Source organism: Misgurnus anguillicaudatus, chromosome 22 (genome assembly GCF_027580225.2).
Source record: "Misgurnus anguillicaudatus chromosome 22, ASM2758022v2, whole genome shotgun sequence".
Taxonomy (NCBI): domain Eukaryota; kingdom Metazoa; phylum Chordata; class Actinopteri; order Cypriniformes; family Cobitidae; genus Misgurnus; species Misgurnus anguillicaudatus.
The window spans coordinates 48,828,221-48,854,373 of NC_073358.2; the positions used below are offsets into that span (position 1 = coordinate 48,828,221).

Genomic DNA, 26,153 nt, shown 5'->3' on the forward strand with positions numbered 1-26,153 from the left:
CATCATGTTGACCACTTTTGGTGTCAATCGCATGAAAATCCTAGGAGGAGTATTTAAAAGAGCATCGCATGGAACTGTCAAAAAATCCACCTTTTGTGACTGCCACACTTCCTGGTGCCTGTTGGTGGCGCTATACCCGACACTCACAATAGGCACATCGATGCGATCGGAATCCTTGGCCGAACATACACAATGCGTTTCATCCCAATAAGACATTTTTTGCTTTAGATATTAGACACTTCCTGTTTCTCTGAATTCACCATAAATTTGTCGCCTCGCCATGGCAACACCGTTCGAGACATCAAAAATCCCTTCGCAATTTAGCAAGTCCAATATCTCAGCATCATGTTCACCACGTTTGGTGTCAATCGTATGAATTCCCTAAGAGAAGTATTTAAAAGTTCATGACTGACACACTTCCTGGCGCCTGGTGGTGGCGCTATACCCCGGAGTCACAATAGGCACATCGATGCGATCGGAATCTTCAGACGAACAAACACCCCGCGTGTCATCACTATAAGACATTTTTTGTCATAGATATTAGATACTTTCTGTTTCTCTGATTTCGCCATGAATTTGTCGCCTTGCCATGGCAACACCGTTCGAGAAATCAAAAATCCCTTCGCAATTTAGCAAGTCCAATGTCTTGACATCATGATTACCACGTTTGGTGTTATTTGCATGAATCCCCTAGGAGGAGTATTTAAAAGTTCACCGCATGCATTTTTTAAACAATCTAAAATGGCCGACTTCCTGTTGGGCGGAGCTTAAATGTTAGAGGGCGAAAGTTGTTCGGGTCGATGAGATCTATATGTGTACCAACTTTCATACATGTGCGTACATGTTTGTCCGATCTGTGCACCAATGTTTTTTTTGCATTACAGGGGGCGCTACAGAGCCCCCGTGCCACGCCCGTGTTCCAGCCTTTGCCAGTTCGCAATGACGGACGACCCTGACGTCTGTGCCAAATTTCAAGAGTTTTCGAGTATGTTAAGGCACCCAAAATGGCCAAAAGTGTTAAAAAAAATAAAAATAAAAAAAATAATAAATTCGAGCAAAAACAATAGGGCTTCGCACCTTTCGGTGCAGGCCATTCTGGCCTGCTCCTCGGTGCTCGGGCCCTAATGAGGCCCCAGAGCTGCTGACTTCGGAGCGGATCCGGCCCACAGTCATCTGCATTGCTGCACAATGCCACAGAAGAACCATTTTTGGCTGTGTGGTTCCATGAAGAACCTTTAATTTTGTTTTACAAAAGATCCTTTGTAATTGATATACATTCTTTATGGTGTTTTTAAAAACCTTTGACTGAATCGATCTTTGGGGAACCAAAGTATTTTCTTCTGTCATTGTATCACATTTATTTTAAGAGTACTTTATTATAATGTCAGTTTTCAAACATATACACTTAGAAGGGATGGTTTTTGGCATGCAGTCTTCACGCACTGAAGTGTTTTCAAAATGACCAGCAATTCACTTTAACCTCTTTCTGTTTCTCTCCTCGGCCTGGAGAGTTTATACTGCTGGTTTGTATTTGACTATTCGCTCTGCATTTCCTGCTCGCTGCAGCTCAAATATTCAAATGTTGCCATTCTCTGTAATGCAGCAGTGGAGAGGGAGACTAAAAAAGACGGCCAAAGATGATACGGTGTTTGTTTTGTTTTTTATGTAAAACATGAAAGAAGTGTCGTAGATGTACAAGGAAAGACATAACCTGCGGGAGATAAACTGTATTGAGAAGATCCATTAAAGAGAACTAACAGGAGAGAAAACACATCGATAGTGAAGCAAGCCGTCAGGAAATACACCTACAGGAGACATCTGTTCAGAAGATGAGTGAGTGATTGTGCATCTAAGTACACTCAAAAGTTCTTAAAAGCAGCATTTCTTTCTTGTTTTTATAGACCTTTTCCATGACAAAGCATCTTGTGTGCAACAAATAAGCTTCTGTGCATGTTAAAGGTTCTTTGTGGAACCATAGAGATTGACAAAGACTTTTTTTGGAAGTGCACTGAAGAGTGTGCAATATTGTTTTTGCAATATTGTAACCTACTGCATCTACTTGTATAGTTGAGTGCTTAGTCAAGTCACTACATTTGTATGAGTTGTTGTGTCTATTGTTTCATGTGTTTGAATCGACACATATTTTTATGTTACATGAACTTAAAAAATGAAAATGCTGTCATAATTTACTCCCCTTCATGCTGTTGTAAACCTGTATGAGTTTCGTCATACAGAAAGGAAAATATATTGACAAATTATGCTAAGCACACACTTGACGATACCCATTGACTTCCATAGTATTTGCTTTTCCTACTATGATAGACAATGGGTACCGTCAACTGTTTGCTTGCAAACATTTATCAAAATACATTCTTGTGTGTTCAACATAATAAAGAAACTCATACATGAAGGTGAGTAAATGATGACAGAGTTTTTATTTTTGGGTAAACTATCCCTACGTTACACAATTTCAACTTGTTTATATTATGTTATGTCAACGTATCACAAGTCAAAATCTTAAAAATAAAGGTGATTCAAGATGCCACAGAAAGACCACTTGTGGTCGGAGCTGATGGATAGTGGGCAGCGCTCCGGTGCTTTCGCACTTTCGGCGACCCGACTTCAATTGCCGGCTTCAATTCCAATACTCCTTTCTCCTCCCTGTACTTTCCTGTCCTTTCCTCACTCACTGTTAATTAAAGGCTAAAAATTGCCCAAAAAAATACCTTTAAAAATAAAAAGAAAGACCACTTGTGACTCTGGACTACACCTATGAATGGTTTGTTAGGATTTGGACAATATTTAGCTGAGATACAACTATTTGAAAAACTTTTTTTTTTTTGACTGTATGGTTCTTTAAAGAACCAATAAATGGTTCTTCTAGTGCATCGCTGTAAAGAACCTTAAAATAACTATCTTTTTTTAATAGAGTGTATGTCTGAAATCAAACCTTAAAGGGGACATATCTTGAAAATCTGACTTTTTCCATGTTTAAGTGCTGTAATTGGGTCCCCGGTGCTTCTATGAACCTCGAAAATGTGAAAAGATAAACCTACAAACTTAGTTTTGGTAAACCATTTACTGCAAGCATGTGAAAAAATAGGTTAATGAAATTTGGCTCCCCTTGTGATGTCAGAAGGGGATAATACCGCCCCTTAATCTGCACTATCCAACCACAGCACTGCCATTTAGTGCAGAGATCAGCTCATTTGCATTTTAAAGGACACGCCCTTTTGCTCACACCTACAAAGTGGCAGTTTTAACTTACTATAATAAATTATCTATATGATATTTTGAGCTAAAACTTCACATACGTACTCTGGGGACACCAAAGTGTTATTTGACATCTTGTGAAATGCCCCCTTAAAAATGTTTGGGCGGGGTAACAGATAGTTGCCTTAGCTTGGTGTCCACATCATAGATATGTATAATAAAGGCTAGATGTCTTACGGCAGAGTCTCTAACATCATCACCGGCGGCTATCTTATCTCAGACAGCTCGCTCACTCGTAGCATTGTGTTTTAATGGTACATGTATTTTTAAATGACCATAATTTGCTCAATTTTCTACCAATTTTCGAATGGTTTGGTTTCAAACAAACGTTATTAACGTGGCTATAATTCTGGATGCTTGAACATGTTTTATGAACATTATTCATAAGTACCAAACCATTTGAAAATCGGTAGAAAATTGAGCAAGTTATGGTCATTTAAAAGTACCTGAACCATTAAACACAATGCTACGAGTGAGCGAGCGTCCTGTGGTAAGATGGCCGCCAGGTGCATACGTCGACCTCCATTGGCCAGCAGTGCGGGTGATACATCTAGCCTTTATTATACATATCTATGGTTCACATGCTCAACAAAGTTTTAATAAATCATCTTATGATTGCCACTGCAGGATATTTAAAATGTCAGCCCTGATAATGATTTTGAATGATGAAGAACTGATAAATAACAAAACTGACCTTTACACAATGGCCACGTATATAACATAAAACAATCCATTATAAAATAATCAATTATATTAAAACTTGATATTTAATAGTTTTTAAATGCATCATACTGTATTTGACTACACTGTAATAAATACTGGGATATTTTCGACCCAGCATTGGGTCAAAAAGTGACAAACCCACCCCGGGTTATAATTTAACATATACCATAATGGGTTGTTTTAAAGAGCGCCTATTTAATTGCTAAAAAAACAATGTTATTTTGTGTATTTAGTATAATACAATATTTGTGTTGTTTATGGTTAAAAAGCATTATTTTCCACATGCCGTACATTTTTTGTAGCTCCAGATTTTACTCTCTTCCTGATACGCACAGATTTGAAAAGCTCTGTGTCCCTGATTGGCCAGCTAATCTGTACGTTGTGATTGGTCTGAATACCTCTGACGTCAGCAGGAAATGTGACGCTACTTACCATGTTTGAAAGATTCGGTCGCAATGCATTTTTAACAGGAGTTAACTTACAGGCTGTGAGTCAAAGCGGGAGGAATTATGATAATGTCGATTTTGTCTACATCACCAATCCCAGGAAGTACTTGTTGTAGTCCAAGAAAAGAGATTTATGTTGGAGACGATAACTTGCATCATTGTTTACCTTGGGGTTTGTACCTTTTGCATATCGTTAACATAAACTAATACACACTTACACATCAAAGGAAATCGTGAATTGGTGCTCTTTAACTATTGTTGGGTCAAATATAACATTTTCTGGATTAATTTAAGCCTACGGTTAAATTTGTTACTTTTGGCCCAATGCTGAGTTTACAGTGTAAAGTATAATAGATTATGGGGTAAACTTAAATGTCATCTAATGAACCATTAATGATGTAACCTGATACTTTAACCTGTATTATTTGTGTCAGCAGTGGAACAACCTACAACTGCTTTGCATAACTTTGCTGGAAACCTATAAGTATTTCCAAGGCAAATCTGTTTTTGAAAACACATCTACCGCATGTTTGAAATGCCAAAAATACTCCGTTTACTTTCCATCTTGCTGTAAAGATCATTTTGTTGGAAACTATACAGTAAATGTTTTGTGGGCTTTGCCATGTTGATTGCCTGCTTTTTTTTTCAAAGAAAGGTGGCATCAAATAAATGTTTTTTTTGCAGCCTGCTGGAGAAGACACCCGCATGCTGGGTCACTGAGGGTGATTTTAAACCTTTAATCTGACAATAATTTTTGTTCTTCAGGTACGCCGCATCACCATGGACATTAAGGATTGACCGTCCTCGTTCCCACATCCTCCTTTGTGATGGACCCCAACCCGAACGACCTCTGGGACCCCTACAAACCTGGCGTGGACGACGATGAGACCCCTGAACTGGAGTGTGCCATCTGTTTCAGTCAGTTCAACAATGTCTTCAACACTCCTAAGGTACTTCAATGCAAGCACACCTTCTGCCTGGAGTGTCTCGCCCGGATGAACGTCAAGTCCACCAATCCCGACACCATCCAGTGCGCGCTGTGCCGAGCGTACACCCCGTTACCCGTTCTGGGCCTCCCCAAACTTGCAAATGACTCCACGGTGCTTTCCTACCTGCCAGCTACAATGCAACAGGTCTACAGCATTCGCTTTAACCGAAATAAAGGCAAACTGCAGGTGAAGAGAGCACCCAGCTCCGCACCGACTATAGCGCAGAGCATCAGCCAAAGTTTGGATGTCGGGAGCCCAGTGGGTGCACAGGGGCAGGCAACCAGGGGTAGAGAAAGGTCTCTACTGATTACAATATTGCAGACGCCTTTTTGCAAAGCTTGTTTTATGAGCATAGTGGCGATTCTGACAGTTACAGCTACTATTGTCATTATCTTTTACACGAGCAAAAACTCTACTTAGTTTACACTTTAGTTGTATCTTTTCATTGCACAACATTAAAACAAGCAACATGATGGGTTTGAACCTTTAAAACTGGTAATTCTCACTTAATATTCAGAACCACTGTGCTGGAAAATCACACATCGTATTATTATTAAAAGTTGCTAAATGAGGTTCGATTCACATTTAGCGTCTTTTACGCGCTCGAGTTCGTTATTTCAAATGTAGGCGCGAGGTATGAGCGCTCATAATGAAAGTGACACGGTCACAACGCTCACGATGTGCGACGCGCTCGTTTTTTTCAGGCACGTCCGCACCACATCGAATTAAAAACATCTCAACTTTTCAGGAGGCCGCAAGCGCACCGCAGGTCATGTGACAAGAACCAACCGACGGATGCGTTTTCCGCACAGTTTTAGACACAAAATGTGAACCACCTCTATTGGAAGTGACGCGCTCGCGACGCAATCGTGGTGTGACATGCTCTTTTTTGACATGTGACAAGAACAAACCGACGGTCGCATTTTCCGCACGGTTTTAGACACAAAATGTGAACCACCTCTATTGGATGCGACACGCTCATTTTTTTCAGGCGCGTCCGCACGACATCGAATTAAAAACATCTCAACTTTTCAGAATGCCGCAAGCGCACCGCAGGTCATGTGACAAGAACCAACCGACGGCCGCGTTTTCCGCACGGTTTTAGACACGAAATGTGAAACACCTCTATTGGATGCGACACGCTCATTTTTTTCAGGCGCGTCCGCACGACATCGAATTAAAAACATCTCAACTTTTCAGAATGCCGCAAGCGCACCGCAGGTCATGTGACAAGAACCAACCGACGGCCGCGTTTTCCGCACGGTTTTAGACACGAAATGTGAACCACCTCCATTGGATGCGACACGTTCGTTTTTTCCAGGCGCATCCGCACCACATCGAATTAAAAACATCTCAACTTTTCAGAATGCCGCAAGTGCACCATAGGTCATGTGACAAGAACCATCCGGCAATCGCATTTTCTGTGCGGTTTTACACACTAAATGTGAACCACCTCTATTAGAAGTGATGCATTCGCGGTGCGACACGCTCGTTTTTTCAAGGCGCATCCGCACCACAACGAGTTAAAAACATTTCAACTTTTCAGAATGCCGCAAGCGCACCGCAGGTCATGTGACAAGAACCAACCGACGGCCGTGTTTTCCGCACGGTTTTAGACACGAAATGTGAACCACCTCTATTGGATGCGACACGTTCGTTTTTTCCAGACGCATCCGCACCACATCCAGTTAAAAACATCTCAACTTTTCAGAATGCCGCAAGCGCACCGCAGGTCATGTGACAAGAACCAACAGACGACCAGTTTTCCGCGTGGATTTAGACGCAAAATGTGAACCGCCCCTAAAGGTACTTAAAAGGTTCAACAGTGATGCCATAGGAGAACCATTTTTGGCTGTATAGTTCCATAAAAAAACATTAACATCTAAAGAACCTTTCTATGTTGCAAAAGTAGTGGAAAGGGTTCTTTAGACTATAAAGGGTATGAAAGAAATGGTTCATTTAATACTAAATGGTTCTTCTGTAAAAAATGGCATTTTGTCAAATCAACACATATTTTTATGTTACTTTAAACTGAAAAAATTGAATTTATGAGTTATGTCAACTTTTTAAAGCCAAAACTTAAAATAGTAGGTTGAATTGACTTGTTGTTGTTTTAACATCGTGCTGCATTTTTTTACAGTGTGTAAAAAAAGATTTGTTGGTTCAACTTAAAAAAGTAAGTTTTTAAAATTTTGAGTTAATTCAATTAAAAATATTAGTTAGCTAATTTTTAAGCTAATATTTTTAAGTTGAATTAACTCATAAATTTAAGGCTAATTTACTTTTTTGGGTTGAACCAACTTTTTATAGTGATATGGCATTGCTGCAAAGAACACCTTTATTTTTAAGAGTGTATAAAAGAGGAAATGGTGTTTTGTGAACAACAGTACCCCGCTCGACTACCAGATGGCGTTCTGTCACAAGACTTCATACACAAACGTTGTGGATGTGCAGTAATGAGCTGCTTATGCAATGGAAAAGTACAAGAGCCCTCTTGGCCTCGCTCGCCTTGTATGGATGACAAAACCAAACAACTAAAGGGGAAAAAATTAATGAGTGCAGCCTTCTAGAAATCTAAAAAACAGGAACATTTAATGCTGCGTAATAGCAATGACTTGATTTCAGAGGATGTGATGGAAGAATTTAAACAGGAAGGAAAGTTTGTCATGCATGTTTGAAGTTTTAGCAGGAAATGCAATATGAATGAAGTGGACTTTTCTGAATGTTGAAACCGACGTAGTCAACATATTAAAAAGAAAATCTAAAAATAGCAGATAAAACTAGTTGGCCATGAACTGTGCTCTAAAGTCAGGGGTGAGCGGGGTTAAACTAACGCAGGGTTAATTGTAACAAATACATATTTAATTGTACATATTTATACAGAGCTGAGCAATCTGTTCTTTGGCCTTTTTTTCTTACTGTCAGAAGATGATCTCAAGTGAATTTGTGAAAAGTTTTGATGTGTTTTGGTTAAGATATTATACAAAGAGTGTTTTGGAGGCAAGGCAGTACATTTCTTCATCTTATGTTTTAGTGTGTAGGTCACCAAATCCAACCTTACATTATTTTATATCTTGTTAACTAAAACATAACACCATTTTGAAACACATCAGCAACTCCTAGTAACTGATAACTGGAATTAAAAACATTTTTTATACGCTGGGTTAGTTGTAACAGTGTTACAATTAAGCCTCAGGTATACAATGATAATGAAATGAAAACAATGTAAATAAATGTAAACTCTGATTTTTTTTTGTCTTAATTGTGCAGCTCTTTCAAAAAAAATCTATATGCATTGATGCTTAGTGCAAGGATGGTTAGATGAAGGATCATGGATGGATGAATGTGTGGATCTATTATAGGCAGATATATAAACAATATGTGTCTCTGTTTGTTACAATGAACCCCACCTGTGGGGTAAGTTGTAAAGTTTGCACTCCAGTCACTTTCAGTGTAACTGTACGATAACGGTAGGTCCCACAAACAATCTTTAAGTGTTCATTTGTAGCAGAGATGTGTGTGTTAATTGGGTAAAAAATGATTCATCTAACTTAAATATTTTTTGAATTATAGAGCCAAAGTCAAAAAGCGTTACTTTGTGCCCCGCTCTCCCCTACTGTACATTTTGTTTCAATATAAGAAATGTGATGTGTAAAGATGTTATGAATTTGTAGAAAAAGTAAAAGTTTGTTTTTTTACGGATACCCAGTGATTTTTGCTTTAAAGATGCAGAGAGTTTGGGGTGCACCATGAATGATGATGTCATAATCCATCTTTATGTGACGCATCAAAAAAAAAATTGTAGCGAGTGTGCGTCAGATGTACTGTATGCCGAGGCCTTAAGGGTGAGGCCAGACGTTTAAACCACTAAAAAGCAGGTTTAACAGTAGTAATGCTTATGTTTGCGTTACTATTTGTGTTCCGCTATTCATTTTGTGTTTATGTATTAACAGACGTACTATGTCCTATTGTTCCTCAGCTTTTTTATCTGTTACATGTGCATGAGACAAAAGAGAAAGAGTGTGTGCGTGCGCGTGTGTGTATGTGCGTGCGTGCGTGCGTGTGGTTGTGTGTATGCGCGTGCATGTGTGTTATGATTAGTTGTCTTCTTCAGCCAACCAGTTTTGGCTGATTATTCTTATCCTTCAGTGTGATTGTGGGCATTCATTGTTTTTGTGGAGGTCTGATAAGTTTTGTGAGTGTGTGTACTGGTATCTGTTGTTATTGTGTATCTGTGACACACAAGACATAAATCATTTATAGATAAATGTGCCATTTCTCTCCCTCATACACAAATATACTTTAATAATAGTAATGCCGACTTTTACTGTACGTTTATACACATCAGCAAAGTTAAAGTAACTTTATTAGATTTTTGTACATATAATAATGCTTTTTTGGCCTATCCCTGCATTTTCTCTCTTTGCTACATTAGCAAATATATGGAAATAAAAGCTAGGATTTTGTCTTTGTTCTTTGTTAATTAATGTTGTCATTGAAGGTACAAATAAATGAAGACATATATATGTGTGTGTGTCCCTGGACCACAAAGTCGCATGAGTTATTTGTAGATTATTGATTTTTATTAATGCTAAAAATCATGTTTCATGCAAATATTTTGTTTTTACTGTAAATATATATATATAAAAAAAGTATTTATCATTAGTAATACGTGTTGCTAAGGACTTCATTTGACTGACTTCAAACGTGATTTTCTCAATATTTTGCACCCTCAGATTTTAGATTTTTAAATAGTTGTACGTATCTTGGCCTATCCTAACATCATAAATCTTATGATTTGTTTTGTGATCCAGGGTCACATATTACAGAGTGTATGATAAGGTAACCTTCTTACAATTGTGCATGTGTCTCTTTTTATAGTGAGGTCAATGCCAACATCACTCACCACAGCCAAACTACACAGTTATGCCTACTCATCGATACTCCCACATATTGTCTACCTTAAAGTGGATGAGTAACCACCTCCCCTTACTTCCTTAACCAATGCCAAGTTATTAATGTCAAATAACAGGACTAGAGTCACACATTTAATTGAGTACTGTATGTTACCCTTTCAGTGAAATCCAGGCTAGAGACTTATGTTTGATTTCAATCATTGATTTTATTCTTTAACATAACCTTACTCAGTCAATATTAAATATATCAAGGTTATATATTTCCTGAATGTTCTTTACATATGTAGGATGATTTTATTTAGAAAGCAAAACTTTGGTTGGGTTTTCACAGGCGGGTCATTCTACAAAAAAGGTGGAAATGCTTGTCCCTTGCTTTTTCAGACCCCTTAATCATTTAATTTGACCCAATAATCCCATAATGATATATATTTATTAAATATAGACTGTCCTTAACATGATGAAAGAGTTTATTTATGTAATTTTCTTTTTTTCCTTTTTTAAACTTTTTTTTAAATGTCTGGTCCTGAAAATTGCCCTGTCCCTTTGATCATACATGGAAGTTGAACTGTGTTATTTAAAACCATGTTTTTTATAAAACAAATCTAATTTACATTTACGTTTAACCCTGTATGAATTTACTACAACACTGAAATAATAAAAATACACTATTAATATGACTAATATCAAATAAATATTTGTCCCCCAAATTTATGTCATTGGTGTTACCCTACCCAAAGCACCTTTATTTTGAAACAATGGATCGGCTCTTTGAAGTTTTTCTTGGGGCAAGAGGTCAGTGGAAAAAGTGCAGTGGAGGAAGGCAAAAGGTTTGTGAGATGTCTTAATCTTATTTGTCTAAAATATCATGATATATCTAAGAATTTTGAGATAAGATTTTTTTAGATGTCATTAGTGTTACTCTTGTTTATAGCTGGGAGTGTTAAGATCTTTACATAAAAATACATTATACTGAATAAGTATGTAATTGTTACATCTCTGATGAAATAGCACATGGCAAATGGCGGCCATTTTGTTAAAATGTTAGTTTTTTCTGTAAATTGTCATTAGTGTTACCATCATTGGTGTTACCGTCTTCTCTAATGAGTACTTTCTAAGCAATATTCCTTTAACTGACCAACATAAAAGCATACAAACAAAACAAGATGAAAAAATGTTTAAGTTTATAAGTTTTATCATATTCATTATCTATTATTATATTCTCATTTTGTCAGGTATTGAAGATACAACGTCATGGATTCTTTATTAAAATGTATTAAAAATTAAACATAGATTAAGGGCGCACTCACATTATCCAAACCAAACCAAACCATGCCCCAGCGCGATTGTCACCCCTCCCTACTCCCCCAGGTGCACGCACTCACACTGTACTTTTTATCGATCCGAGTCCGGGCGCGCTTTCGTCATTAAAATGCGATTGTTTTGAAAAAAGCAGGAAGTAATCTCTCCCTACACTGGAACCCACCGTAATGATAAGTCTGTGTTTTTTATTCGGAGTCGTTTGGTGCGCGAATACAGACAGCCTTCTCACATGTCATCATATTGCTTAGTTGATCTGTCACGTGCGCAGCTCGGACATTCACGTAACCCCGCTGCGCGCATCAAAAGGTTTTTACGGCGGCAGATGAAGGTGAGTGGTCGCGCAGCTGGCGTCTTTACCTTTTGAATCGCGCTCAGGCGCGAATGCGCTCACACCACAGCCTTCCGCGCCTGAGCCCAAGTGAACCGCGCTCCGGCCCACCTCTGCAACCCGGCCGTGGCGCGATTAACCAATCCGCGCCCGGGCGCGGAACAGAGCGATCACACTTGTCAAACAAACCAGGCTTTGGGGGTCAAACGCGCCCGAGCGCGGTTTGGTTTGGATAGTGTGAGTGCGCCCTAAGCTCCCCGCTTTGCGGATTCATAGATTTCACAAGTTAATTAATGCTATTATAGAAGTTTTGGGTGTTTTGAAAGAAGTTCATTTAAGCAGATTTCCATCACCAGAATTCCACCTTTTCTGTAGAATGACCCAGGCATGGTCACAATTAAATTTGTATTGTTTATATTGTTTATAAGCTCTCATAATGGGAACTATTGTCCATTATTAAGAAAGCTAAAAAGGACAGAACAGAATTTCTGCTCAATCTCTAGCAATACATTTCTCTCAAACCAAGCATAAAAATAGACAAAGGTGAGCGGGTTGCTAGGATCATTTATGTAACAGGATGATTTAATCAAAATGATCTGAAATTTAAAGTGGAGCTGTTTGTCACAAAAGTGGGCAGGTCTGTCATTTGGCCACAGCCCATTTTTAATATTACCACAGTAACAAAAACAAAAGCAGGTCCAGTTATGATGTGAGGTGTACTGTAAGTGGTCATTCAGTTTTGAGCAAACTTTGTAACAAACTTTCTACAGGTGACCTTTAAAAACCTGCAATCTTTATTCTTCAACATTTGTGATCTGGATGTTTGGAGTTCGGATACGTCTCGTTAATCTGGTCTGAATTTGTTTTTCTGGCAAAATAACACTACTAATCGGATGATATTGAATGATATGAAATAAAGCAAAATAAAACAGCTTTCATAATAGTGTAGAGATGCATATTCATTTTTTCAATTTGTTTAAAAGCTTATGCTAAATAATTACAGGATTTCAAAAATGTTTATAATTCACAGTCAGGTTTAAATTTCGTAAACGTTACATTAAAAAGTAAACTAAAATTAGAAACTACTGTGGTAAAGATCAATTACAAATGCTATAATTGTTTATTCCTGAATGAATAATGTCACAAATGATATGCACAATTATCAATATGTTGAAACAGATTTGAGATTTTGGTTTATAGTTTTAATAAATTGCTATGAATTGCATTCTTTTTCTGGGCTTATCTGCTAACCTGTATTTCTGTGTTTCATTAGTTGTGTTAAAAATTTTACAGATTTGCTTGTTCACTCCCAACACATTAAGGTAAAAACTTTATTCTCAAAATAATTTGCCTCGTATTGCTATGACTTCATTTTCGTAATTTTGACATTATTCTCAAAATATACATTTTATAATATTGACTTCATTCTCAAAATATTATGACATTTTTCTTAAAATATTATGACATTTTTCTCAAAATATTATGACATTATTTTCAAAATATCATGACATTGTTCTCAAAATATTTTGACATTATTCTCAAAATATTATGACAATAATCTCAAAATATTTTGACACTATTCTCAGAATATCATGAGATTATTCTTGAAATATTATTACATACTCTCGAAATATTATGACATTATTCTCAAAATATTATAAAATTATTCTGAAAATATTATGACATTATTCTAAAAATATAATGATTATATTCTCAAAAATATTATGACATTATTCTCAAAATATTTTGATATGATCTTAAAATGTTATATTTTCAAAATATTATGACATTTTTCTCAAAATATTTTAACATTATTCTCAAAATATTTTGACATTATTCTCAAAATATCATGTCATTATTCTTGAAATATTATTACACTCTTGAAATATTATGACATTATTCTCAAAATATTATACAATTATTCTCAAAATATTATGATATTATTCTCAAACTATAATGACTTATTCTTCAAATATTATGACATTATTCTCTAAATATTATGACATTACTCTTTATTTATCCTCAAGACTCAAGTTATTACAACTTTTTCCTAATTTTATTTGTTTTGACTTTTTCTCTAAAAACTGTGTGTTAAATCTTACTTTAAAATTACTTTAATCTCGAGATAAATTTTTATATTTTTGCTTGTCCCTAATACTCTTCCATAGACTTCAATAAAACATTTAACAAGCATTATTTGAAGTCATCTCAGAGCTACACTGCATGTCAGAACAATGGTCCCAAGTTACCCTTTAAAAAGATCCAAATATGTACCATTTAGGTGCAGATATACATTTGGAAATGATGTCTTCCTTCGATGTACTATTATGCACTCTTTGGGATGAATATCTACGAGCTACTAAAATGAAAGGGTACCACCCCAGTGACAGCAACAAGTACCTTTTTTACTATTTCTTCTGACATTGTACACTACACCATTAAACAAATGATTATAGCTGCCTATAAATGAGCAGTAGTGCACATTTTCATATGACAAGGAAAGACATGACGATAATGACACGTGACAGATGAACAGAAAGGTGGAGCGATGAAGAGATGAAGATGAAAAAAAGACCTGAGTGATCAAATCAGTGGATGTGTATGTGGAAGAGACATCTCATCATCTCCTGCATCATTTTAATAAAGAAAAACAACTGCATAAACACTTGGAAGGCATTAAGGAAGACAAAGATCTCATGCAGCTGTAAAGGTAGCAAACCATTTCATCTTTCTTATACTATGTGAGCTTTATGTTTTTGTTGATTGTAACCGTCACATATAATGTTGTAAAAGATACCATAACTTTTCTGGAGCGTGCAGGCCCAATCTTTATCCAAACAATCTGGCATGTTTAGGCATCTACCTTTCATGTTTACAAAAATGCATGGAAATATGCATCCATTGCATTTCCCTTCATGTTTCCATCATTCTAGTTTAATGTATCTGCTACTGTGGAAGAGAACCATTTGCATAGTTAATTTTGCATAACTGACCTATAGCAAACTGCATGAATATATATATATATATTTTAAGATATATAGCACATGCGCACTGCAAAATAAATAAGTTTGTTACGTTTTGAATAATGAAACATAAGATATACGGTTAAAAATGAACACAATAAGTGAATATTTCTTTGTTTTGATGAACAGGAAATAATTTTGAGCGATGTTTGTAACCAAACCGATCAGAAGCCCCATTGGCTTCCATAGTATTCTCTTGTTCTATTATTGAAGTCAATGGGGCTTCTGATCGGTTTGGTTACAAACATTCCTCAAAATATCTTCCTTTGTGAATTTGAGGAGAATCAATTATAAACATTCAATTCAATTTTATTTATATAGGGCTTTTCACAATTCGTAATTATTTTAAAGCAGCTTTACATTAATAGAAGCTGGGGAAAACACAGAAAAATCGACAGACAATATAAGTAGCAAAATACCGTCAGTGGTCGTTGGTCATGCATCGGCTGGCCATCAAGTTGAAGGACGGCCAGTAGATCAGTGGTGTGTTGACCTCCACGGCAACCGGAACTGGGTATGTTTGTCTCAATGTCCTCGGGTTCGAGGACGAGACGTGGAGAGAAAAACAAAATCATATTAGCGTAGGGGCTGTTCGCATGTAATGCAAGTGTCACACAGTGTTGTGTTTTTATATATGCTCGGTTCCAGACAGGGGTGCGTTTCCCAAACAACGACGTAACTCGTTGCTGAACGATCATAGTACGATGCATCGTTGGAGAAACGAACTACCTTCTCACGACTGTTTCCCGAAAGCATAGTAACTTTGTCGCACATTCGTCGTTTGAACCATGTTGGTTTAACAACATAGTTGATGATGTCACTTGGGATCTGTGCAAATCGATTTATTGTCAGATTATTGCTGTAAATAACATATATTGCATCGGAAGACTGATTTTGTTATCGTGATTTAGTTATCTGTTGTTTATTTTCAAGATATTTAATTCATGCGCAAGTTCCCTCTTACGTCACTCCTCCCAGGGATTCCCCAGGGTCGTAAAGCTCATAGGTCGTGTTATACTAGCGAAAATTTTGATTAATTTATTCGTGTCTTTTTGAGTGTCTTTTTCGTCCTTCCCGGCGCGGGTTTCTGTCGGTGGCTGTTCGTGTCTGTGGCACGACTTTCTTTGTCGTGTCATTTTATATTTTGTTTTCTCGTTGTTTTCTATTTTTTGACCGTTGTCGCTTGGGGTTTGGGTTAGAATCACTTTCTGCGACTTCCTAACCCCAACCCCAGCTCTAACCCCAACTCCAGGCGAGAATAGTTTTAAAAGCGGACGAAAAACATGTAGAAACCAATGCAAAAAATAACATCCTAACGCGAACCCCGGATCTGGCCCTAGCCCCAAGCGACAATGATTTGGAGGTAGGAAACAACGATGAGAAAACAAAATATAAAATGACACGATAAAGAAAGTCGTGCCACAGACACGAACAGCCATTGATAGAAATTCGTGCTGGGAAGGACGAAAAAGACACCCGTCTCCAGAGACACGAAAAACAGCGGAAACTCGTGTCATCAAACACGAACAAACCAATCAAAACTTCTCGTTACCACAACACGACTCCCCGTGAGACTGTGTTGCATAGGTCTGCGCACATGCACAGATTTCAAATGCAGCGCTTTCATTCTGTTTACAAATTTAAACACGTAAAATAAAATTGTAATATATTTAGAATGATGGATATAGAATGTACTACATGTTTTTTGCTTATTTTGTTTAAAAGCATGATCAACGCAAGTCTACATATTATAATAACAAGGAACAATGCTTCTAACGACAGAAGAAGAGCTGTCGTTCCAACGACACAAGTTAGCGATGGAGTTTGCAAATGTTCGTTTGAACGATGGTTTCGGGAAACACCAAATCGTTGAACGATGTTAGTACCGATGGAACTTACGATGTTCATTGGCTAATGATGCTTTTGGGAAACGCACCCCTGGCTAGCTATTGCAGCATTAGTATATTACCCAGACGAGTTATGTGAATCCTTTTTACGTACAGGCTAACTATTGCAAGAAAAGTACATTTACTAGACAAATTATGTGAATGCTTTGTTAAAGGAAAAAGTCTTAAGTTTAGATTATAAGTGATCAACTGTGTCTGATTCTCGGACATCAGTTGACAAATCCTTTATGTGATAACATCCTCTATGTGATAAGTTATTGAAGTTATAAATCAAGAATTATTTTTAAAGATGTTTAAACTGAGGAAATAAAGCTTGCATACACATGCATATGTATTTTAAAGACATAAAGTAACATTTTATACAGTGAAGAGCATAAGCAGTGTTATGTCATGCATTGAAGGTTGTACATCAGCTTCCTGTTTCTTGTATTTTTTGTAATGCAAAGCACCAGTGTGAGTGTGTAAACAGTTATGCAAAACTCTTAGATCCCAGCAGCTGCGGCCGGACATGTGAATGAGGAAACAAACTGATGTTTTGATAATGTTTGTAGGAAAGTATACTGTATGTGACAGCATTGTGCCACTGCACAGTAAATCTTAGCGAGATAAACTGACTTTTCCTGTGTTTGTAAATACACAGCTTAGGGTTAGGGTTTATTTGTAGTGAAAACATAGTAACCACAAAGTTACTATGGTCTTACCACACAGTAACATTAATTTCACCTGTGGTCGAGCATTGGTAAAGCATTAGAGTAGCACTGCCAAAGTTCATGGGTTGGATCCAGGGAAGACACATACAATGATAATTGACATGTATACCTTGTATAGCACTGTCTGGAAGTCGCTTTGGATAAAAGCATCTTGTATAAATGTAAAAAAATGGTACTATACTTTTATTATTTTAAAACCATGGTTAATTTTTTAAATGTCTTTTGAGTAATTTTAGGGCATTGCTGTGCAGGGTGTACTTGGTGTTAGCACATAATCTACTGCGACCTTCAATTAAAGTACTGTAATTTTGTTTTATGAAAGATACATCTGCTTCATGTTAATGTTTGATATGCGATCTGCAGTTGAATGACTTAAATGGTGAAAACCAACAATAAATCACTATTCAGATTTTTAAGCAATTAAGTTCATTTAAAGTCAAAGTGCTCTTTTGATTAAGTATGCCCCGCCTTGCACTTTTAACGTCTGAGGTTTAAAGTCTACACACCCACCCATGTCTATACCAGGGGTATCGTGGACCAATTTTTTAAGGGGACACAGTGTAGTGTGTACAGCTCACAGAAATGTTTGCATACACAGATATTGAAATAAATATTATATGGCATCTTTTCCATGGCACTCCCACTCCCATTTCTAACAAATAAATGTGACGACTAACTTTATGTTAAATACTTATATCAATTAATTTAATCAGAATAATGTATTTAACCATATTTAAAACTGAAATGGCATTTTTTGTTTATTTACGTTATGTTTAATTATCCCATTAATGCATTTGCACAACAACTGCGTTATGTTATAAATTATTGTAATTTTAAATCGATAAAGCACAAAGATCCCTGCTGAAAAAACAGCATAGACCAGCATAATTCCCGTACTGGTCTATGCTGGTCCATGCTGGTCTCTAATGACCACCAGCTAAACCAGCATGGACCAGCATTGGAATTATGCTGGTCTTGCTGGTATGCTGTTTTTTTCCAGCAGGGCTGCATAGACCAAAGGCGGCATTCCCATTCAAACAGCACATGCTCTCTTAGTTTTTTAAGATTAATGGATTTTGCATGTAACCTCCTAATCAAAGAAGCGTTACTTGTCTTTTTATCTGTTTAATATGCACAATATTATCATTAATGTGCGGCTTCATTGTCACTTCCTGCTGAAAAACCAGCACCAAACCAGCTTGGGAATTATGCTGGTCTATGCTGGTGGTCACCAGCTTACCAGCACTAAAACACAACATATACTGGTCTTGCTGGTATGACCAGCATGGGGTGCTGGTATGCTGATGACCACCAGCTGAACCAACACCAAACCAGCATGGGAATTATGCTGGTCTATGCTGGTGGTCACCAGCAAACCAGCACCAAAACACAACATATGCTGGTCTTGCTGGTATGCTGTTTTATCCAACAGGGAGCTATCAGACATTTTCACCATTTTGATAGGGTTTTGATGGTGATACATGTTATTTTATTTACATCAGCATCTGAGCGCGGTCTCGGTCTAGTGGGATGCTTGTTGCTGTATTTTGCTATCTGAAGAATTTAAACATCGTCAGAAACGCTCACAACATTTCCAGCCCCCAGTTCGGTAATGTGCAGTCACTCGACACGTCTCGACACTATATTAGTAGATTTCTAGATTCATCCCTGCTGGAAAAACCAGCATACCAACAAGACCAGCATATGTTGTGTTTTGGTGCTGGTATGCTGGTGACCCCCAGCTAAACCAGCATGAACCACCATAGACCAGCATGGGAATTATGCTGGTCTATGCTGTTTTTTCCAGCAGGGTTGTACCATTTATTCTGAGGGTGTACTGATGTGTAAACATTCATCCAACAGATTGTAGACAGTGAAATGATACCAATGGATACACAGCTAGGACAACAGGAGAAAGATGAGATGGTCGTCACCCGAAGCACATCTCTACTCTCCCCACAGCTAAAAGCCATGATCCGAATCAAGAAAAAATACCTGAAGAAACTGCGTCCAGAACATGGCTCCAATTCAGCCCGGTTGGGTCATAACAATTCAGACTCCATAAATTCAGATGTGAATTTGCAACCTAAGAAGCCTAAGAAGAAGTCCAGGCGTCGGGTGATGTTCCCGAATCACACACTGATGTGCAAACCAAAGAGGGAGCGCAGCCGAGCGAAACCTTTCCTGATCTTCTTCAGCATTATCATCTTCATTCAGGTACATTCTACCTTTAATTTGCTTATGAAAAAATGTTATGTCATGTTTGCTTTCTTTTTGCATGTTCATATTATAATAACAAATATCTGGACGGATTGCTAACATCCTGACTACTTAAAACATGGTGACAGAATCTTTTTACATTTTTATGCATTCGGTATGACTTACGGTGCGTTCACACCAGACAAAAAAAGAGCGAATAAATAGAGCAAAGAGCAAAAAAAGTTTAGTTGGACGCCTGAACATTTTTAACTAACTCACTTCATTCACCTATGCAATTTGTGTCACTCACGCGTGAAAATGCCCTCATTCGTGCATGAAATTTACGTAATTTGCACATTTTAACGCGAATACGCTTAATTTGCCCGCTTTAGCTACCTTTTAGTCTCAATATGTATATAGCTCAAATTGAGTAAAGAGTGTTTTTACAACTTACCAGATTGTCCTACCTACTGCAACAATGATTTTGTCCTTCTTTGTTGTTTTGCATTTCTGCCTTCGCTCGTTACGTCTTAATCACGTCATTGCTAAAGCAAGCTCCTGATTGGTTAACGCGGCGCGAATATCTGCCACAGTCCGACAAATTTTTTAACTCATTACCATTACGCATGTCAAATGCTCGAAACGCGCAATTCGTTCGAAAAAAACGTCATTCGTGTGAAACACGTCATTTGTGCAAATCACATCATTGGCGCAGCCTCATTCAAGCAAATGGCGCCACAGGATGTAAATTGCGCCTGTGCATTGACTTAAAATGTAAATTACTCACGCTTAACGCTTCATTCGCATCTGGTGTGAACGTACCATTACAGTATATTACAAGGTATACATTTTATTAGTATGTGCATTGCCTGGGATCATCATCATTCAAATCATCCTAAGAAAACAATAGGAATACAAAATACTCTTATTTGTGGTAATAAAAATGAAATGCCCGTATATTAAATGTGCAAACTGTGACCATATGTAATGGGTTCTTCCAGGTCTACAACGCCATCGAAAACTTGGACGACCATGTTTTAAAGTATGATCTTGAAGGATTAGAGAAGACGTTAGACAGGGAGTTGTTCGGACAGCAGGAGGCGCTAGAGGAGCTAATGGATCATCTGAAAGATTACCTATCCACTTACACCCACCAGCAACCCCTCGCCCTGTCTTTCCACGGGCCGTCTGGCGTTGGCAAAAGCCACCTGGGTCGCGTGCTTACACGCCACTTCCGCTCCGTGATAGGCGACAAGCTGGTGGTGCAGTATTTTTCAAAGCATCACTGCCCCCTAAAGGACGCGGCACAGGATTGCGCTTCCAAACTCGCTAAACGTATAATCGAGGTAGTGACTCGAGCCGAAGAGGAAGAGCAAATTCCCTTCTTCATCCTAGATGAGGTGGAACTGATGCAACCTCCGCTGCTGGATGTATTGAAGACGTTTCTTCGGTCAGATCAGACGAATGAGTTTCTTAACGTTGTTTATGTTTTTCTAAGCAGCCTGGGCCAAAGGGAAATAACAGCTCACATCCTGCACAACGCTTCGACTGCCGGAGTTCATAAATCACTCCGGCAGGCCCTGACTTTCATCCATCCGCTGTGGACAGAACCCACAGTGGAGATTATTCCTCTGTCCCTACTGGAGCGTGAACATGTCATCCGATGCTTTATGGAGGAAATGACCCTCGAGGGCTTTTACTCCGACACCAACCAGGTAGAAGCACTGGCAGATGAGCTGGCCTATCACAGAGCGGCTGGAAAACAGTATGCAAAAACCGGCTGCAAACAAGTAGTGGGAAAAGTTAACCTGCTTTGAGAGGAACGTACACACTTTTAAAAATAAAGGTGCTACACGATACCACAGAAGAACCATTTTAGCTATATGGATCTGTAGAACCATTCTGTTCCAAGGAGAAAATGGTTCTTCACTCTCAGAAAAAATGTACAAGAGCTGTCACTGGACAGTTCCTTTGAGGAAAAAGTCTCAGTTTGTACATTTTAAGTAAAGATATGTATGCAGACGACTCAGGACCAGATCCACAACGGATTCGTTCCAGACCAGTGCAGATCTGGCCCGGTACGTTTTGGGTACTAATGCCGCATTCCAGGCAACCTGTAACCCGTGTTTTTTCAACCTTCTACCAGTGAAAGTGCACTGGAATGGCAGTCAAACCTGTGACTTCCCACCCGTGAACTCGTATTAGATCGATGTACTCCCAGTTCCGTTTCGTGGTTTTGAAGTTGTGATTTATGGGCTCAAAAACCTGCCTGGAACGCAGCATAATATGCATTCTTTAGGTACAAATATGTACTTTGTGAAGGGGTACCACCCCAGTGAGCTTTTGATCATTTCATCTGAGAGTTTACAGAATATATGAAATGGTTCTTTCACTTAAAAGGTTCTTTGGAGAACCAAAAATGGTTCTTCTATGGCATCGATGCATAAACCTTTTTAAAAAAAAATTAAGATCTACTTGAAAGTGAGTATCACTATAGAGCACCCTTTATGCTTTTAACCCAAGCAAAAACATCTTTTGTTTAGCTGTCAAAGATATTCTCTAAAAACGCTGGGATGCTTTTAACCCATGATTGGTCAAAAAAAAGACAACCCAACCACTGTGTTTAAATAAACCTTTGTTGGGTTGTTTCAGCCCAAATTGCTGAATTGTTTCAAACCATGGTTGGGTAAAACATTTTCTATGCTAATTTAACCCAATGGTTGGGTTTGTCACTTTTTGACCCATGGGTCAGCACTTTTAAAGTTTAGGGTAAAGTTTTTGCTATGAAATATCATGTATGCCACAATGCACACTCCAAAGCAGCGGTCTCCAACATGGTGCTCTAAGGAGCTGTTTATGCATGGTATTAAGATGCATTTTGGTCGATCGGATCGCAAATGGACAAGAGAGACACATGATTCAAAATAAAGCAGCACGTGTGGCTCTTTCTTGTGGGTTTAAAACAAATGTTGATAAAATGCATGAAAGCCTTTCATGGTTTAAAGTTAAAAACAGATTTGTGTATTCACTTATGTGTTTTTTATATAAAGTTATAATGAACAAAACACCGGTTACCTTATATACGAAATTATCCTTTAGTACTGATATACATCATTATCCAACAAGGCATGCAATTGAGGGTAGTTTTATTTTGCCTATAGTGAAGACCGAATCAATTCAACGTTCAGTTATGTATGTGTGAATGGAATTCTCTCCCAAATGCTATGAAACAACAAAATACTTATCATGGGTTTAAAATATCATCAAAGAAATATTATCTTCAAAACTAATTCAATATTTAACATTAATTAGACAGATTCTGGTAGACCGTAGAGGTCACATGTTATTTTATTTTTGATTTAGATCTACTCGGAGTTTTATTTTTATTTGTTGTTGTGTCAAATGTTTATTTTAAATGTGTGTAATGTGAAGTGATGTGTGTAATGTGTAGATGTAATTATGTAATAAATGTATTGTCACATGAAAAGTTTATAGGACCCCAGGAAGAATAGCTTTTAGCTTATGCTGAAGCTAATGGGGATCCAAATAAAAACAAACAAAACAAACAAACACATTCATGTTCACACCTGATATTTTAATCTGTCTCTTTTGTCCACTTTTGACCGCTTCTGTCCTGATTACTGAGTGGGTGGTCTGTGGGCGAAACCCTCTGCTTTCGTTTAAACAATAGCGGAAGATATGACGGGTTTAAAATGACGCAAACTAATATTATGTCAGAGTCCGCTGCTTGTGTTGTTAGTAAACATGCTGCATAATGTTTTGTACATGTATATGTAAGAGATTTCTTTGATATTTCAGAGCACTTGATAAAATAAGCTTGAGCAACTTTCAAACGCTTGCAAAATGAAACAAATGATGGAGGCAGAGAGTAGACAGTAGAGTTCTCAACGGGTCTGAAAATTACAACCCGACCTGACCTGGCTTTTAAAGCCCGGGCCCGATGTAACCCGACACATCAACGTGAATTATCTGTCTGAACGCGACCTGCGGCCCAACGCCGCCGACCCCCCCCCTGCCTTTTTTTCTCTCATACACGCTATTATCATGACACTCAAAAGAACGATTAAGTCGCAAATCAGATGTTGCTTTTTAGTTAAAAAAGAGAAATAGTCTGAAGATTCAAAGTCTATGAGTGTAAACTGTAAAAATGCTGGGTTGTTTAAACCCAATGTTGAGTCAAATATAAAAAATAAATTCTGGGTTAAACCCAACAGCTAGGTTTGTCCTTTCTTTGTTATACTGTAAATGGGTTTATAAATAATGATAAACTTTTGTATTTTTACAGTATTTGTGTAAATTACATTTACATCAGCATTGAATTTAACCTGTGCTGTACCTCAATAGTAAGTGTATAATATATTAAAACTCGTTTTTGAACAACAATGCTTTATCTTGGTGAGTTTTGTAGTTTGGTCTTTAAAAGGACACTCCACTTTTTTTTTAAAAATGCTAATTTTCCAGCTCCCCTAGAGTTAAACATTTGGTTTTTGCTGTTTTTGAATCCATTCAACTGATCTCCGGGTCTGGCGCTAGCACTTTTAGCATAGCTTAGCATAATCCATTGAATCTGATTAGACCATTAGCATGACGCCTTAAAAAAATAAACAAAGAGTTTCGATATTTTTCATAGTTAAAACTTGACTCTTCTGTAGTTACATTGTGTAATAAGACGGACGGAAAATTAAAAGGTGTGATGCTAATGGTCTAATCAGATTCAATGGATTATGCTAAGCTATGCTAAAAGTGGTAGGCTACCGCCAGACCCGGAAATCGGCTGAATGGATTCCAAAACGGTAAAAATCAAATGTTTAACTCTAGGGGAACTGGAAAATGAGTATATTATCAAAAAAAGTGTAGTGTCCCTTTAAAGGTTCACACATGGAAAACAACTATGTGTGTGCGTGCATGTGTGTAAAAATAAAAGCTTGGTTACCACCACAAATAATTTTGGATCCCAATCACAACCCCACCTGCCTACAGTCTCTTTTTGAGAATGCTGAACATAACAAGATTCTTTTTAATCACTTGGAGACACGACCTAAAAGCTCGTGTCACGCGATCACCAAACATGCAAAATCATGCATTTAAAAATCTATTTATAGTGCTGCTTTTAATATATGTTGATTAAAAACCATTTGATTACAGTTACTTCTACTGTTATACAGTTGCATGCTGAACTAATAAGAATTAAATCGCTTAATGTCAGTAAACTTGAAAATATCAATGCAAAAGAGAATTATTGTGCTGTGTTTCGTTTTCATTCAGAAATAGACAGATCAAGTCCTGCATGCTGATTGGTCGTAAAGTACCGCTATGACTTCTTCACTTCCCATTGAAAATGAAGCACTGTCTGTATGCACGTGCCGCCAGGAGGTTAAATGACATTAGTATCAATGTCGAGACATGTATAATCCAGACAGATGAATTTACCGACAGCTCAATTATGTATTGTGAGTGCTTTGGCAAAGCAGTGCAGTTCCAAAATAGTTATAAGGGTGGAAAAGGGCAATCGCAGGTGCCGAAGGGGTCAAATTTTCAAAGTGAACATCACAAATAATGGATAATACAGTAGCAGCACAAAACATCAATAGAAACACATAATTATAGGAACTTATACTTCTGTTTTATTTGGTAATCAAAAAGGCAAGAGTGACAAAAAAGGAATTAAAGGAAAGGCAAAAAAGCAAGGATTGCGTGTCTGATCTGTGGGTTGCGTGCAGCTTCTGTATTCGAGCAAAGATTCAATTTCAAAAGGAAGGTGGAGAGCACGGCTTTTACATTCCTCTGATCTGTGGTTTAGTCCAAGACAAGACAAACTCTTTCAAATCTCTGTACCTTCCAGCCATTTTACTGAAGATGCAAGATGATCGGGAGCACGAGAACTTTCCACCTTATTTGTTTTATGCTTTTATTGCTTTGTACACATTTACTGCGTTGTTAAATTGGTTTTATTGGGATATTTTTCAGATGAGTTTTTAGATTACTGTTACTCAATTGTTCACAAGAAAACTGCCCATGTAGAAATCATTAAATTTATGTAACTTCCTTTAACCTCCTAAGACCTGGATGTCCACATAAATGGATATTATATGTTTTTGTTGTTGTTTGCACCATAATACTTAATTCTGTGTAACTAGAACCTGTTGTACAATTATACTGCTTCATGTTCAAAGAAAAATGTTTGGTTATTATATTAATTGGTTCTTTCTAACCCCAAAATAGCTGGAAGAAATCTGAAAAAAAGACAAACCAAAGCTCGGGTCATAGGAGGTTAAAACAGGAAACGAGACTGAAATAC

At 37.6% G+C, this 26,153-nt stretch overlaps 2 protein-coding genes across 3 annotated transcripts; both read left to right on the forward strand.

Moving 5' to 3' along the window:
* Positions 1–1,592: 1,592 nt before the first annotated feature.
* LOC141358795 (RING finger protein 225) lies at positions 1,593–7,494 on the forward strand. Its single transcript, XM_073860512.1, has 2 exons — positions 1,593–1,833; positions 5,208–7,494. Exon 2 carries the CDS (start codon positions 5,270–5,272, stop codon positions 5,849–5,851), a length of 582 nt encoding a protein of 193 aa, XP_073716613.1. The 5' UTR covers positions 1,593–1,833; positions 5,208–5,269; the 3' UTR covers positions 5,852–7,494.
* A 7,086-nt stretch (positions 7,495–14,580) lies between these two features.
* tor4ab (torsin family 4, member Ab) lies at positions 14,581–23,859 on the forward strand. 2 transcript variants are annotated; one of them, XM_055198404.2, is made up of 3 exons: positions 14,581–14,705; positions 19,499–19,852; positions 20,836–23,859. In XM_055198404.2, exons 2-3 carry the CDS (start codon positions 19,514–19,516, stop codon positions 21,649–21,651), a joined length of 1,155 nt encoding a protein of 384 aa, XP_055054379.2. In that variant the 5' UTR covers positions 14,581–14,705; positions 19,499–19,513; the 3' UTR covers positions 21,652–23,859. The 2 variants fall into 2 exon arrangements, with proteins under 2 accessions (XP_055054379.2, XP_073716728.1); XM_073860627.1 differs by lacking the exon at positions 14,581–14,705 and adding an exon at positions 19,132–19,244.
* The last annotated feature ends 2,294 nt before the right edge of the window (positions 23,860–26,153 follow it).